This window comes from Artemia sp. Qi Xiang Cuo, chromosome 8 (genome assembly GCF_049724085.1).
Source record: "Artemia sp. Qi Xiang Cuo chromosome 8, ASM4972408v1, whole genome shotgun sequence".
NCBI lineage: Eukaryota > Metazoa > Arthropoda > Branchiopoda > Anostraca > Artemiidae > Artemia > Artemia sp. Qi Xiang Cuo.
The window spans coordinates 72,072,043-72,087,916 of record NC_142801.1 but is presented as its reverse complement, the minus strand read 5'-3'; the positions used below and the strand labels follow the sequence as shown (position 1 = coordinate 72,087,916).

The 15,874-nt window shown below is 33.0% G+C and overlaps 1 protein-coding gene across 1 annotated transcript in view; it reads right to left on the bottom strand.

Moving 5' to 3' along the window:
• LOC148949772 (uncharacterized) overlaps positions 1 to 15,874 on the bottom strand; it is a 147,805-nt gene that overhangs the window by 2,661 nt on the left and 129,270 nt on the right. Inside the window, exons 5-6 of the mRNA XM_089093087.1 lie at positions 14,798 to 15,042; positions 282 to 448 (exon numbers count right to left, since the gene is read on the bottom strand). Coding sequence (XP_088949213.1) covers positions 282 to 448; positions 14,798 to 15,042 — 412 coding nt within the window. The remainder of the gene's footprint in view (positions 1 to 281; positions 449 to 14,797; positions 15,043 to 15,874) is intronic.

Sequence of the window (15,874 nt, the reverse complement as noted above, 5' to 3'; positions counted from 1 at the left end):
TTCTATTCTATAAGTCTTCTCCTCTATATATCTAGAACTTCAGAAAATAGAGAATATCTCTAAAAAAAATCTATTAGAAATAAAGAAGAAATCAGAATAGAAATTTTTCTATTTCTAGATTTTCTCTGTTCTAATTTCTATATTCTATGGGAATTTCTCTTCTCTTCTATTCCATGAGTCTATATGATCAGACCCAGAACTTCTATTTAGCGATAGAAGTTATATTCGAGTTATATACTCGAATGGTTAAATTTTCCTGAAATAACTGAAAAAATACTCACTACGATTCTGTCATTGCACGTATCACAAATGTAGATGAGCCCGTTTGAATCAACCGCGAGACCAACAGGTGACTTGAGTGAAACTGACCCAAGGCCACCTCTGCCGCAGAGCTGTCTTTTGTGTTTGTCATCCTTATCGTAAACTTGGATGCAATTTCTCCATTTATCTAATAAAAGATTTAAAATCGAAGTATTAAATATTTGATTATCAAATATCTGTAACTATAATCATAATAGTTATATAATAAAATATCAGCTGGAATCTTTCCGCCTCAGACTCACAGCGATGCATATTCCATACAGTTTGCCTATTTTGTGCTTTTCTAAGCTGTCAATTCCTGCAAAACAAATTCTACGCAAGCTCTGTGATGCAAGTAGCGAAATAACTTGAGAAAGTTGGCCTTTTTTTCGCTTTTTTTGTAACTAGTTTGGTTTAACTTAAATAGTTATTTACCAGTTGCAAATACTCATGTATCTTCGAAGACAAAACCAAAATTTTTTCCTCTATAAGTATTTCTACCCTTGTTTTTGACGCATCAATATCAGTTGAATTACAAAACATTTTTTTATAAATTGGGTCTATAAATACTCTTGGTAAACAAGAAAATAACTATAATAAAAAAAACTATAAAATTTCAAACTTTAAAATCCTATGTCAGTTTTTTATTCTTGGTCAACATGCCTGAGACTCTAGGCAGGCGTGCCTTTCCAAAAACTAACAAACAAGTATGTGTCCAATAAGAGAGTCATACTTACTCCCGCCATTTATCTAAAAAAAGATTTAAAATCGAAGTATTAAATATTTGATTCTCAAATATCTTTAACTATAATCATAATATTTATATAATAAAATACTTATAATCAAACATCAGGCTATACCAAAATTTCAAATGTTAGATGGTGATGACTAAATGATTCTAGATTGTGTTGGGGATTTTTTTTTTTTTTTTTTTTTTTTTTTTTTTTTTTACATGAGTACCAGTTTTCATTCTTACAAGTTATCGATGCTCTTTAATCTAAAATTCTAAACTAGGTTGTAAGATTCATTTTGTCCGCTACGGAAACTGGTGCCAAAGGTTGTACATAAATATGATACTAAAATTTTTGGCCGGGCATAATTTTAACAATTATTCCAATTGAAGAGTGAATTAGCGACTGTAAGATAGTCTTACACTGATAAGAGCATTTTCTTGTCTATCAATAGCTTAAAATTTACAATATTATATTTTACAGTTTTATAATTTACCATATTAAAATTTACCAGTAGGCTACTGAATAATCACTGATGAATAGGGGAAAATTTCGTATATAAGGATTCCCAGCTGTTTGCCTAGGCCTTGAAAAAAAATTACAAAACTTATCAACAATCTATCCAATCTGTAATTGGTTGAAGTAATGCATTATAGGATCCAAAATCAGAATCATGAGAATTGTCAAGTAGGCAGCAAGAGATTGAGAATATTCCCTTCATATGCCAATATATATTTCGGATTGAAAGGATTTTGAACAGATTTTCTAGCTTCTGATTTGACCTTCCAAAAAAATGAATTCGGTTTTATAATTATTTGGGAAAAGTAATGAATTCAGTTTTATCATAATTGTGGGTTCTGGGTCCAAAAAGAAATTGGTCATAGGGAAACAGTCCAAACTGATATCTGAATTTAAGGTACTTTATGGGCTTACTTCAATATTTGGATAGAATTTGCTCGGTGTAAGGGGTAGCAAAAGGCCATCAGCCCAAAGGAGCTAAATTTCTTACTCCAGCCGTAATCGTAAGCCGAAAAATTCCGTCAAAATTTATAATCGTAAGGCTACATAGTCCGCTGAAATTTATAAGTAAGCCACATCTGGCTAGTCATTGCAATGGATAAACCATAACAATTTTGCATAATTAAATGCACAAAAATTGTCGTTTAACTCTAAACTTTAATCTGGATTATTTATATGCCGTATAACGGCAATAATTCAGCTGATAAAAATATATTTTTCATCGAATGGCGGAAAATCTAGTCGCCACGCTGAAACAAAATTCAACTCCTATTAATTCCTAGGGGAGAAAAGAGCTAATTAACAATTGCTTAAAGAGAACAAACTGGACCATAAAATGAGACAAGATCCAGAGGAGGACCCGAGAAATGTAAATTCACAATGACCATCACAATGATAACCTAGACCATCAACAGAGACAAGACCAATCCGAACAGCTAAGGTGAAGGGCACTGAAAAAATGTCTCGAAAATGAAAATGAAGAACAAAGAAATGTACGGTTAGAATACTTGCGACAACGACAGTTGCAACGAGTCAAAAACGAAAATGAAGAGCAGAGGAATATGTGGTTAAAGGCTAAGAGGCAGCGAAAATTCCAACAAGTCAAAAAAGAAATTGCATGCGACAAAAAGGGTCAGAATGAATCAAAAATAAAAATGAAGAATAAATAAATATGTGATTAGCATAAATGCGATAGCGAGAACAGATAAATATGAAATTAAAAGATAAGTGGCAGCGAGAATTACAAGCGACAGCGAGAATCAGAACGTGTCAAAATGAAAGTGAAGAACAAAGAATTGTTCGGTTAGGAGGCACGGGAAAGCGAGTACCAGAATGTATCAAGAATGAAAGGGAAGAAAGAAGAATTGTGCAGTTAAAAGATAAGTGACAGCGAGAATCAGAACGATTCAAAAATGAATATGAAGAAGAAAGAAATATTACGCTAGAAGAAAAACGCCGTCTCGATTTTCTATGCCATCCAACAATGGCGCAAAAACCAGTACGAACCTATAGAAATGCAGTAATCTACACAAGTGCTAATTAAAAGTCATTGGGACCCTTCAGGGTTGTATGTATTAACTATGGAGTCCTCCAGTTTCCCGAGGAAAGAGCAGCTGACAAAGGTAATTCCTTTGGAGGTCGCTGCTTGCTTGTTCGAATTGCATTGCCACCTTCACAATTCCCAAATGACGTGGTTTGGCCTTTTATAGGACATCACTTGCTCTCTAAAGTTTCACTCTCTAAAGTTCTCTAAAGTTCAAAAATTGAACTCATGTTTTGCTTTAGCTTCATTCAACGCAAGCGATGATCAAACCATCAAAATCCGCAATGTTTTCAGCTTCAAAGTAGCTGGAAAAATGCATCACAAAATAAATTTAGCGGCACATCCATCACAAGCCCCTGAAGGTGATTTTGAACCACCTTCATTCGGCCAAATGTACTCTTTAGACCCCGATGAAGCTGCTGAATGACGCCTTACACATCCTTTAAATTATGGGATGTCTCGTAACCTAATGGATCTCTTGGAAGAAATATTGCGAGAAACAAAGACCTATGCATAATGTTACATGAAAATGCGAGAAGTTGAGGATGACATAAATGAACCTGCTGATTCACTGGGACAACAGGCTCCGTTAGAAGACCAGCGACAATCTGACTGGGTTAGAAGGCTATGGCTTTATTTACCTACGCCAAAGGTTTTTCCCCTTGATATACCAATAATCCCCCTTACAATACCTATTAACCCCCTTGATATATTTATTAACACTCGATATACCTGTTATCCTCCCCCCCCCTCGTTTCAGAATTAAATTTGTTCTTCATTCAAGCTATAAATAATTTTACTAAAGAACATCAATTTAATTCGAAGTACGTAAGGTGCAGTTTTAGAAAAAAGGGATTTTAAATAAGAGATTCAGTTAATCATTTGAACCCCCTTGACATGTAATAAAATTTACTATCAGTTGAAAAAATTAATAATTTTAGTAAGAATCAATATTTTGATCTTTGATAATTTAAAATACTGGAGAATTTACTAGGATTTAGAAGATTTCAGGTCTACCCATTCACTGATCTACAATGATGATATTGTTTAGATTGTTTCCTCGAGAACCAGTGGCAATTCTATGCCTGAAAAGGCGGGGCAGCTTCCTCCCTCCCACTTTGTCTGCTACCTGACATTAAAATCCTTTTATTTTATATTTTTACACTCCTTTAGTATACCATGCGCACCCCCTCCAGACTGTGAGGCCTAAAACTGGTACTGTCGAGTATGACCTAAACTTTCTTAAGAAATAGAGAAATTTGCCCATTTTTGCATTTTTCTTAACGGACTTTTGAATCTAAGAAAAATGCAAAGCAAATATCAGAAATATCGTTCGGAAATGGGTAAAGCTAAATCTCAGCTATTGAAAGATATCAAAATGGTCCTCTTATATTGAAACTAATACCATCGGACTGCAGAAAACAAAATGCAAAACTTGAAAAGGGAAGGTAAATTCAAAACAGAAGAAATCAAATATTTTGAATATAGTTTTTGAAACATAACTATTAAAAAAAAATTGAAAATGTTTATATATCTTTTATAACTATATAAATATAATCTTCTTAAATATAACGGATTAAACATAATTCTGTGTGATTCAAAATTAAACTAATTGTCGCCAGACCATTATGTAAATTGGGTGTATTTATGATATTAATTATCATAATTATCATACAATTTATGATATTAATTGCAGAAGATAATAATAATAATAATCTGTATTTAAAAGCCAACTAAAGCCGTATACAAAAATACATACTAAAGAAAAATTACACTTCATTTGACATCCTTCCCATCAATACAAAATTTCGTACTGCCACAATATAACGGGGAGTCCTAGACCTCATTAACTCACAAAGCAGCCTATCTTCCCCCTCCTGGGTAATTAATCCCCTTAAATGAGATAGTGGCTTACACCGGAGGAGGAAATGGCCCAACCCATAATCATTTTCCCCACATCTCAAGCAACTACACCCGGCCTCCGGACCTTCCCTCTTTTTCCTTGCAACCTTAGTATAAATTGGAAGACAATTTGCTCGAATCTGAATCCAAATCCTCAAATACTTAATGGGCAATCCCAGCTTGAAATAAAACTCCTGACCAAAATTCTCTTTTACTTCTCTATACAAAGCAAGACTCGGATATTTGTCCACAGCTGCTTGCCATAGTTGCACTTCTTGGTCTTCAAGTCTTGAACTAAATTCCTTGAAGAACTTTTCATGATCCTCTGGCCCTTTTCCCTTCTCCCACGAACTTGAAAATCCATTCTCATCTAATATCCTCTTGATTTGTGCTGTCCATGATGTTTTTTTACACTGAAGGAGAAGATCTTCATACGCTGATCGGGCGAGTCTAGTCTGGGGAAGTTCTAGAAGTCTTAAACAAAATTTGATAATTTGGGTATATCTTTTCAATTTCAGGTCAAATATACCAAGATCACCTTTTAAAACTAACGTATGTGTTGTATTGTGTAGGCCAAAAACTCGTTTATAATATTGAAGTTGAAGGGTTTCTAGTTGCTTTGCCGGCTGATACCCCCATATTTCTGATCCGTAATGTAAGATAGGCATAATTTTAGTATTAAATATATGTTTGTGGAGGCGTAGTTCACTTATTTCTGCTGTTAGTGTGATTTTATAATCTTGTTTGTAGTCTTATTATAAAATCAGGTCTTTGTGAGACTATTTTTTAACCCATTGTTTCATATTTTGCTTGTATGCAGTAATGGGTAACCTTATTTTTTCTATTTTATATTGGAACTATTACCGTGGAACTGCAGAAATGCTGAACGTGCAAAGGGACCATAAGCCCATATTCATAAGAAAAAAAATTAATATAATTTTTCAAATATAACTATTTGAACAACCAATGAAAATGTTTATAACTGTTTTATCAAACAGTTCGTGGTAACGAACTGTAAGTAAGGAGCGACCCGGCTCAAGGGTACCCGAAACTCTAGAAAACGGGTTTTTGATACCAATAGATACATCAAAAGAATCAGATTTCAATGCTGAATTCAAATATATAACTTTCATCAAGTTTAGTTCTACCCATCAAAAGTTACGTGCCTGAGAAAATTTGGCTGATTTTCGAAAAAAGGGGGAAAGACCCCCTAAAATTTATAGAACCTCGATGATCATATTCAGCGTATCAGAGAACCCTACTGTAGAGGTTTCAAGCTCCTATCTGCAAAAATGTGAAATTTTGCATTTTTTGCCAGAAGAAAGATCCCGGATGCGTGTTATTTTTTTTTTTTTCAGGGGTGACCGTATCGACCCAGTGGTCCTAGAATATCGTGGGAGGGCTCATTGGATCGGAAATTAAAAGTTCTAGTGCCCTTTTTAAGTGACAAAAAAAAAATGGAGGGTAACTAGGCCCCCTCCCACGCTCTTTTTTTTCCCAAAGTCACCTGATCAAAATTTTGAGATAGCCATTTTGTTCAGCATGGTTGAAAATATGATAAATATGTCGTTTAGGATTACTTAATCCCCCGAAGTCCCCGGGGGGAGGGCGGAAAGTTTTCAGGGGGGATTTTTTCTGGTAGTAGGGGGTGGGTGGGTTGGGGGTTATGTGGGAGGATCTTTTCATGAAGGAAGTTTTCACGGGGGAAGGGACATTGCTATGAAGGGGGCGCTGGATTTCCCAGCATTATTTAAAAAAAAGATCAGAAATTAAATATGAAAAAAGAAGTTTTCCAACTGAAAATAAGGAGTAATATCAAAACTTAAAACGAACAGAAAATATTATGTGTATGATTGGGTTCACCCCCTAGTTAGTACCTCGCTCTTTAAGCCAAAGATTTTTTGTACTTTCATAAGAGCTATTTATTCTTAATAACGGCCTTTGTGATTAAGAGGTCATTTTTAAAGAATTGGAACACAATTTGAATTTTAGCTTAAACAGCGAGGCATTGACTAGTAGCCGAACCCTCGAATATACGTATTAAAAATCTATGAATATATATGGTCGTTACACATTTTAACTCGTTCGTAATTTATATTTGTGAATAATAAAAACAATCGCAAATAAGATTCAACAAGTTTCGAGACATTAATTAAACCAAATAAAAGTAAAATTAATAGTCAACTTTGGTTTTAATAATTTATGCACGATGAGCCAGTATCAAAACCTTCATTAATTCAAAAACATTCAAAAATTAAATAAAATAAGTTTTTTTAACTGAAAGTAAGGAACGACCTTAAAACTTAAAACGAACAGAAATTATTCCGTATATGAAATATGAATTTTTTTTTAAACAGCAAAAAACTTTAGCGTAAAGAGCGAAGCGTTGAGGAGGGGACAGTCCCTTTCATATGCGGAATAATTTCTGTTCGTTTTAAGTTTTAAGGTCGGTCCTTACTTTCAGTAAAAAAAACTTGCTTTTTTTTTATTTAATAGCTATTTAAATACAATCTATTTAGATATAACTGATTACAAATTATTCGTACGTCTATGTGATAAAAAATTAAAATTTTTGTTGCCAGATAGTCCGAGTAATTAAGAGGCAAAAATGTTTAAATGACACGGGTAAATTGTGGGAGTAAATATGATTAATCCCATTTTTCAATTTTACTTACTTATGATATTAAATGCAAAACATGAATCTTGGTTAGTTTTCTTTAATCCATTGCCAAAATATTTTCCTTGGTCAAATATTTTGCTTGTATGCTGTAATAGGTAACCTTATTTCTATATTTTCTTAGCTCCTGAGTTTGAGTTTTTGGTTTGAGTTTCTTTTTCGGAAACTGGATATTGATTTCTAATTGAGTTTCTTTGATTGAACTACTATCTGAGTCTCTAATTTAAGTTTCTTTGTCGAATATTTGATATTAATGTCTAATTTTTAATTGTTATATTACCAAGGAATAAGTCCTTTATTAGACATTGAAAAACAAATACAAAAGTTCTGAATATTAAGCGAATGGACCGGTAACATTCAATGATCCGGAAGCTATCACATTTTTTTCGGTATAAATATAGTTTGTGTTGATTATAATACTTTAGTATTTCTGCTGATGATGAAGACCGACTGTGTCTTCGAAACATTCAGAACTTTTGTATTTGTTTTTTCACTGTCTAATAAAGGACTTATCCTATTGAAATTCTTATTCGTTTCGTCAAAGAAAGGCAGTGGGGTCTGTGAAAAAAAAATGTATATCACTTTATAAGCAATGCGAGCTATACGTAGTATTTCGAGTCTTTTCCTTCTCTAGGCCTAGTAAATATGGTTTCATTTATTAAAAAAATAAATAAATAAAAACAAGGTTAGAATCTAGCCTTAGGCAGACTATTTATTTTATTTTTCTGCAGAGATCAGCACCTGCCTTTTGTTTATGCGCAGAGGTTACAATTGCGGATAAGGTGAAAATTTGGGGTGGGGCCTGGTGGGGGTGAAGGATTTTTTTCTTCTTTTCTGAATGAAGGTGCACGATAAGCTATTTTTTTTAATACAGTTTGTTTTTTCAACCTTTTTTTAATGAATATACCAAAAAGGGTATTTTTTAAAAATCGAGGTTGGTAGGGAGGGAATAAAACCTTGGGGGGAAATTTTCCCCTTCCCCCCTCCAATCGTTGTATCTGTTTACAAGGAAAAAAGTTGCTTCAATACAGGGTAAGTGTCACTTGGATCTTTGACTAATTTAGGATTTTTTCCTTATTTTATTATTCATTATTTTAATTATTTAAGATTTAAGTTTATTAATAAAAGATTTGAAAATTCTGACTTATTCAGTTAAATAATCATCCTCATCTTTTATTGCCGTTGATATTGATGAAAAAAGCTCCCTAAAAATTGCTAAGTTGTCCGAAAAAGTCTGAGGTTCCAAAATTGATTGACAAAGTTACTACAATGATGAAGATGGTAGTAAATTGTCTCGACAATAAAATATTGGTCCTGTGTAAGTATCACGCAAGCAAAAAAAAAAAAAAAAAAAAAAAAAAAACCTAGGCCGGACTAACAGAGACATCTAGAAACTTTGTCATAGAGTTTTAATGTTATTTTACCACTCAAGACAAATGAATCAAGTAACTTCGATGATATTATAAACGCGTGATGTTTTTGACAGTAAAGCTACATAAATAACCTTGCCAGATCGTCCCCTTTCTAAACTAGCTGCAGTATCCACGCAATTCTTGTTTTATTTTAATCAGTATAGCTACAATCAGTGTTTTTTAATAGGTGCCTTTAACTTAACCCAGTCTTCTTTGATTTTTATACAAATATTTTAGAATTCTCACATTCTTCCATGCATTTTTCCAACAAATTAGCCATTTTTTTTTTTGAACAACGACAGGAAATTTTCCATAAGAAGTTAGGCACGTAAGAAAATGAATTAAAAAAAAAGAAGTTAAATCTGAAGTCAACTTTACCAATTAAACAAAGTCACATTTCAAAGCATTTAAAAACAATGTTTAGTACAGGTAGAGTTAATAATGTAAACAAAAGTTTTTTATAACTAATAAAACTAGTTTAGTAAGAGTGCTCCTATAAGATTACCAAAATATATCGGCATATGAATAAACAAATACCGCTCAAATATTCAGTATTTCAAATACTGTTTCAGTTTATTGATTTGTGTAAATATTTATGAACTAAAGGCTAGGTACAATTAAATTCTTAATTTCAAAACTATTAAATTCAATTGTTAAATCCATTACATATTATTTAAAATTTAATGTAAATCAAACCTTAATTTTATTTTAAGGATTTGAATAATGCAATTTAAATCAATTTTTCAAAGCGGAATTTCAAATTGTGAGGTGTAGCTTTTTTTGCAAGTCTTTTTATTCAGCTCTGTACTATTCTATATACTTCATTCTATACTTCAGCTCTATACATCAAATAATGGTCTCTTAATTACATATAATTAATATAATGTAAATAATATAATTAATATAAATTAATATAAATACAATTAACATAATAATTCAGATCAGAAATTATGATGGCCATTATTCACATTTTTGGAATTAGTATGGTATCTTAAAAATTTCCCGTTGAATTTTTGGAAAACATCTTTCAAAAGCCTTGAGATTCACTTATCCCATCAATGGTCAAATTTAGATTTATCTTCTTTTCTTCATGTTTTTGGTCAATTTTGTTGAAAAAGGTTCTAATTTGGCCTTATATTTAAAATAGTACTATGTGAACGTCAAAGCTTACAAAAATAAACAAGCTTCTTAATAACGTGCATATTAGAGACTAAAAACTAAAACGGCGGATTTTACGCCACCATTTTTGGAAACGTTGCTAATATTTTATAACAGTAGCATAATGAGCCAGAATTAAGAAATTTAATAATCACCATTCACACTTATAAAAAGAAACAAAACTGTTTTTAAAATCTCATAGAAATTTCCTCTTCTCAGCAGTGCAGAAACTGATTTTAAATTTTATTTTTCTATTCAAGTTCTTAACTAAGTTGGTTGCACAAAAGAATTCGCTGAATCATTGGATGTTAAATTTTCTCTACAGAGCCATCTTTGTTCATATTTGAAAAAGCATAGCTAGCCCGATGAAAAAACTATGTCCAAGATAAGTTATAAGTTATAGATAAGTTATAATTTCAAAGACATTTGAAATTATTGACATTTATTTTCGACATTTTTGACATTTATTGACATTTATTGACATAATTATTGACATTTATTGTCAAAGACATTGACATTTATTCTCGAAAAAAGCATGGACTTTCAAAAATTTAGGATTAAATGGTCCATTTTTTTCTTTGTCTTTTTTTTATCAAGAAGGGCACATTAGGAAGAACAAGAAATAAAACTAAAAAGTCCTGGTCTAAAATATATTCTTAAAAATATAGGTAAGTCACCTGAGAATTTTTTCTAAAATAAAAAGAAAATTAAATTATAACAAAACAATAGAAAATGCAATTTTGTCCTTTAGTTTCATAAGAGATTTATTGCTGAAAAACGGCTATCACAAGCATAAAAGGGCCGAATTCGCACTTTAGCTTCAAATAAAACGAAAAAAGTACAACAAAACAAATAATCAAACAACAACAGAAAATTATAAAAGGGTCAATGTCAAATACGTAAAAATTTTAAAAACAAAAACAAATTAAACTCTTAAAATTAAAATGTCGTAACAAATTTGTAAAATTTTTGGACTGTAATGATCATTCTTGTGTCTATTCTTTCAAAAGAACTCTCGCTCTGACTGTATTTACTTCTAAGTCGGGAGACAGAATCATTTTACTCGTTTGAATTTATAAATACAATTCTGTTTAATTAATAGGTGTCGCGCAGAAAAAGATGGTCTAAAATAATAAAATGATATTCCATCACAAACAAGACCATGTACATATATTTTTCATATCGCTTGGCAGTGGCGGATTTAGGGGAGGGGCGAGGGGGCGCGCACCCCCCTAAAATTGTCTTAAATAGTCTTATCTACTTAATTAACGCATTTTTGTGTTAATTAAACTTGCTCCTAAGGCAAGTTTTTTGGATCAACCTTTTTTACCCCCCCCCCCCCCCGCCTCCTCTAAAAAATCCTGGATCCGCCACTGTCGCTTGGGGTGACAAAATACCTCAAAAGATACTTGTTGGAGTATGCAATGAAGAAAAAGGCTACTAGCTCGATGAAAACCAGGCTATGGAACATTTTGCTGCTTTTGAGTGTAGGCAGTACCACTTTTCAAGTAGAGTTTTTTTTTGTGTTTTTATGTAATTCTCTTATCTGTGAAATCCATCTCTAGATGAAGTACATGTGGCTATCATTAAATTAAGTCAAAACAGTTTTTAATAAAAGCAGATTAGATAGCGAAATACTCTGTATGGGTTTAATCAATGAATAAAATCATTCATTCATCCGAAAAAAGAAAAACATGATGAAACAAAGTTTAAAAGTATCATCGGCAGAGCAATAACGATACCTAAGAAACTAAACTAAGTAAACAACGATATGACTGTGGTGTTTTATTTTTTACCCAGCACCCCTCCCATGTCTTTCTTAACTGCCCTTCCCCCTTCAACTCCTGAGGACATCTGATGAAGATTTTTAGATAAACATTTAGTTCAAAATTGTCGAAAAATTCAATAGCTATGCTTCTTGGGATGACATTGCTCCCCACAGTTTTGGACAAGGACAGCTAAGAGTATCAAGCTAGAACTCTTTGGCCACGCTCTTGGGGATAGCTAAAACTGAAACCTTTAGAACATGCTGAAGGGGATGTTGAATTCAATCAAAAGTCACTATATGCACCTCAGTTGTCAACAGGGTGTATTTGCAATATATCAGGAACGGTCAAAGGTATTAAGTAGGACCTTCCAGCACATGTTGAGGTGAATATTGAATTAAATAAAAAGACTCTACTTGCATAGAGGCTGCCAAAACAAGCTTATATGCAATATATAAGGAACCATTAAGGACATTAATTTTAAGCTCTCAATGCGTAATAAAGAGATATTCGACTGAATCAAAACGCACTATGAATCTAGTTTATCAAAAGGATATATATGTAAAATATCAGGAGCGAATAAGGGAATTAAGGTTAAAACTATCAGGGTATATTTAGGGGGGTGTTGAAATAAATCTACAGATACTACGTGGATACATGTTATCAAAAGGGTGTTACAGTAATAATTCAGGAAAAGCTAAGAGTGTTAAGTTGAAAATTTCAGGGCACATTAAACTAAATAAAAAAAAAAAACTATGTGCATCCGGGTTTTCAAAAGTGTGTACCTGCAATATATCAAGAACGAATACAGTTATCAAATTGAAACTTTTAGTGAATGTTGAACTAAATCAGAAGACATAATGTGTATCAAGGTTTTCAAAAAGGCGTATTCACAATATTTCTGGAACGTCCAAGGGTATTAAGTAGAAACTTACCAGACATCTTCTGGGGGATGTTGAACTAAACTAAATAACACCACGTGCAACCATGTTATGGAAAGGACATATCTGCAATATTTAAGTAACAGCTGAAGGCATCAAATTGGAATTTCTAGTGCATATTAAACTTAATCAAAAGACGCTTTGTTTATCCAGTTTGCTAAAAGAGCTTATCTGAAAAACATCAGGAACAGCTAACTGTATTAAGTAAGTTGAAACTTTCAGAGCATATTGATGGGATGCTGAAGTAAATCAGAAGACAACATTTACATCCAGGTTGTCGAAAGAACGTATCTGTAATATCTCGGGAATGGCTATGGGCATGAAGCTGAAATTCTAAGGAATAAGGAACTAAATAAAAAAAACAAACTGTTTAAGTATTCAGGCTGCAAAAAAGGATATCTACAATATCTCAGGTATGATTGAGGGCTTCAAGTAGAAGGTGTCAGAGAACGTTGAGCTAAATCAAAAGACAACTAGCGCTCCAAAATGTCAAAATGATGTGTCTGTAACATTTTATAAGTGGCTAAGGGCTAAGTAACCTTAAAAATTTTAAAGCATGTTGAGGGGATGCTGAAGTAAATCAGAAGACAATATTTACATCCAGGTTGTCAAAAGAACGTATCTGCAATATCTTGAGAATGGCTAGGGGCATGAAGCTGAAATTTTAAGGGGATGAGGAATTAAATAAAACAAACTTTTTAAGTATTCAAATTGCCAAAAAAGGGTATTTGCAATAGCTCAGGTATGACTGAGGGTTTCAACTAGAAGCTGTCAGAGAACATCGAGCTAAATCAAAAGACAGCTTGCGCTCCAAAATATCAAAATGAAGTGTCTGTAACATTTTATAAGTGGCTAAGGGTATTAGCTTGAAAATTTCAGAAGATGTTGAACTAAATCAAAATACGCTACATGCATCCAGGTTACTAGCAAGGCATATCCGCAATATTTCATGCACGACTAAGGATAAATTGATGGCTTATGGAAATCAGAATAAATATTCAGGGAAAGCTGGGCGGGGGAATCAATTAGATTTTATGTTTTGACTTGGGGGGCCAAGGGGAGCTTACCAAGGACAATAAATTTTTCATGAAAAATGTTGTTGTATTGATTCTTAGTACTAAATATTCTTTTTTTTATGTCGATCTGCCCGAAATAACATACAATGAAAACACCTCAGTTAAAGCTCCGGACCCAAGGAAGCTTCAAGGAACCCAAAGAAGCTTCAACCGGAAATGAATCTGGTTGCATTGATTTTTGAGGCCCAATTTTTTTTTCTTTTTTTTGAACAATAAATCAGAATTATTATTGATAAATAAGTACATAATGCATTTATTTAAACAAACAAGAAGTTAAAACCAAACATAACTCGATAAGATTCTTTTTATAAAATGGTTGAGCAATGGTTGCGTATTTTGAAGGCTAAAACAGGATTGAGATAGGGAAGGTTTCAGGCCTATAGAAGTACAAAACTATGCAGAATTTCAATCCATTTGTTTGAATAAGATTCCATCTATTTTAGTGTAATATGGGTAATTATCCATATTACAACAACATTACCGCGCTCATAACTCATATTGTTAATGTTATTATGGCTCATAGAGTGATGACTCGTATCCCAATAATACCCATGATTCATATTCTTCACTTTTATTATTATGATGCTCATAGTAACTCATACTAATATAATCTATAAGACTCCAATTTTCTCATAGTATTAACATTAAGTTTCTTAAAGAATAAGTCTGCTGGCTCATATAACCATAAAACTCAGGAGTCCTATTAGTCAAAAAGGCAAGAACAGACATTCAGTAAAAACTCAAACTATATTCAAAAAGTTCAAACCCATACCTGAGACATATATTTCTTCATTTCTCTTGGAAAAAGCGATACCGAATGGGCATAAGAATTCTGTTTCAGAACCCACATTGTCACCTAAGCTTCTTTGATAGTTTCCTTTTTGATCAAAAACCAGTACCCTGTGACTATCTGTTCCAGCAACGTATATTTCTCCTGTCCACGGTGATACCGCTACACCAGCAGGACGGTGCAGGAGATGGTGAGTGAATTGAAGTTTTGGGTTTTGTGGCTTACGTCTGAAAAAGTTAAGGTTTAGAGAGGATTCAGGTAGGTATCATAAATTAGTGCAAACCAGTATTCAGACGAATATACACAAGTGACGATCTTTTGGTCGTATGGTGGCTGCAATCTACCTATACAAGTATCAGGCTGATTATTTAAGCTGCTTACTTCGTATTTTGATTTATATTAAAAATAAGTTTTTACGTGGTTTTGTTTCTTAGGCACTTGTATGATATGCGCCCTACCTAATGTTCTTCTAATGTGTTTCCCTGACACCCAATCCTAATGAAATATACCAAAGTAGGATAAAAATGTAATACTTTTGAAACAAATTTGGGATATATATTTGCACTTTAGGGGTGAGGGTGGGGTGGGGCTAAAGTATAGCGGGTCTGTAAGTCTAATGTAATAGGTACAATTATTCTTCATATTATGTAGTAAAAATTGTTTTTTAACTTCCCACTGTTCAAATACTTTACCCCCACCCCACGCCCCTTATTTGCAAATATATAGCCCAAATTATATATTTTCCATATATTCTGTCACTTCTCTTTGTCTCTTCTCATGCTAACCTGAAAGGAACTAACGAAAAAAATGGTTCTATAATGCGTCAATGAATGAACAACTTGAGTGGTAGGGCGTTTATCATACAAGTACCGTTTTTTACACCAGCAGGCATCTTCTCGTTGTAATAAAAAATTCCCCCGTTAATTCTTCCAATTCGAGACGATAAAAGAAATCTAATTTTACACTAAAATACATAGAAACAAACCTACTTTTAGCACACTTTGGTTTTACCATTGTGTGAGATATGCACGTACCCGTTGGATTATGCTGTATTCTGCA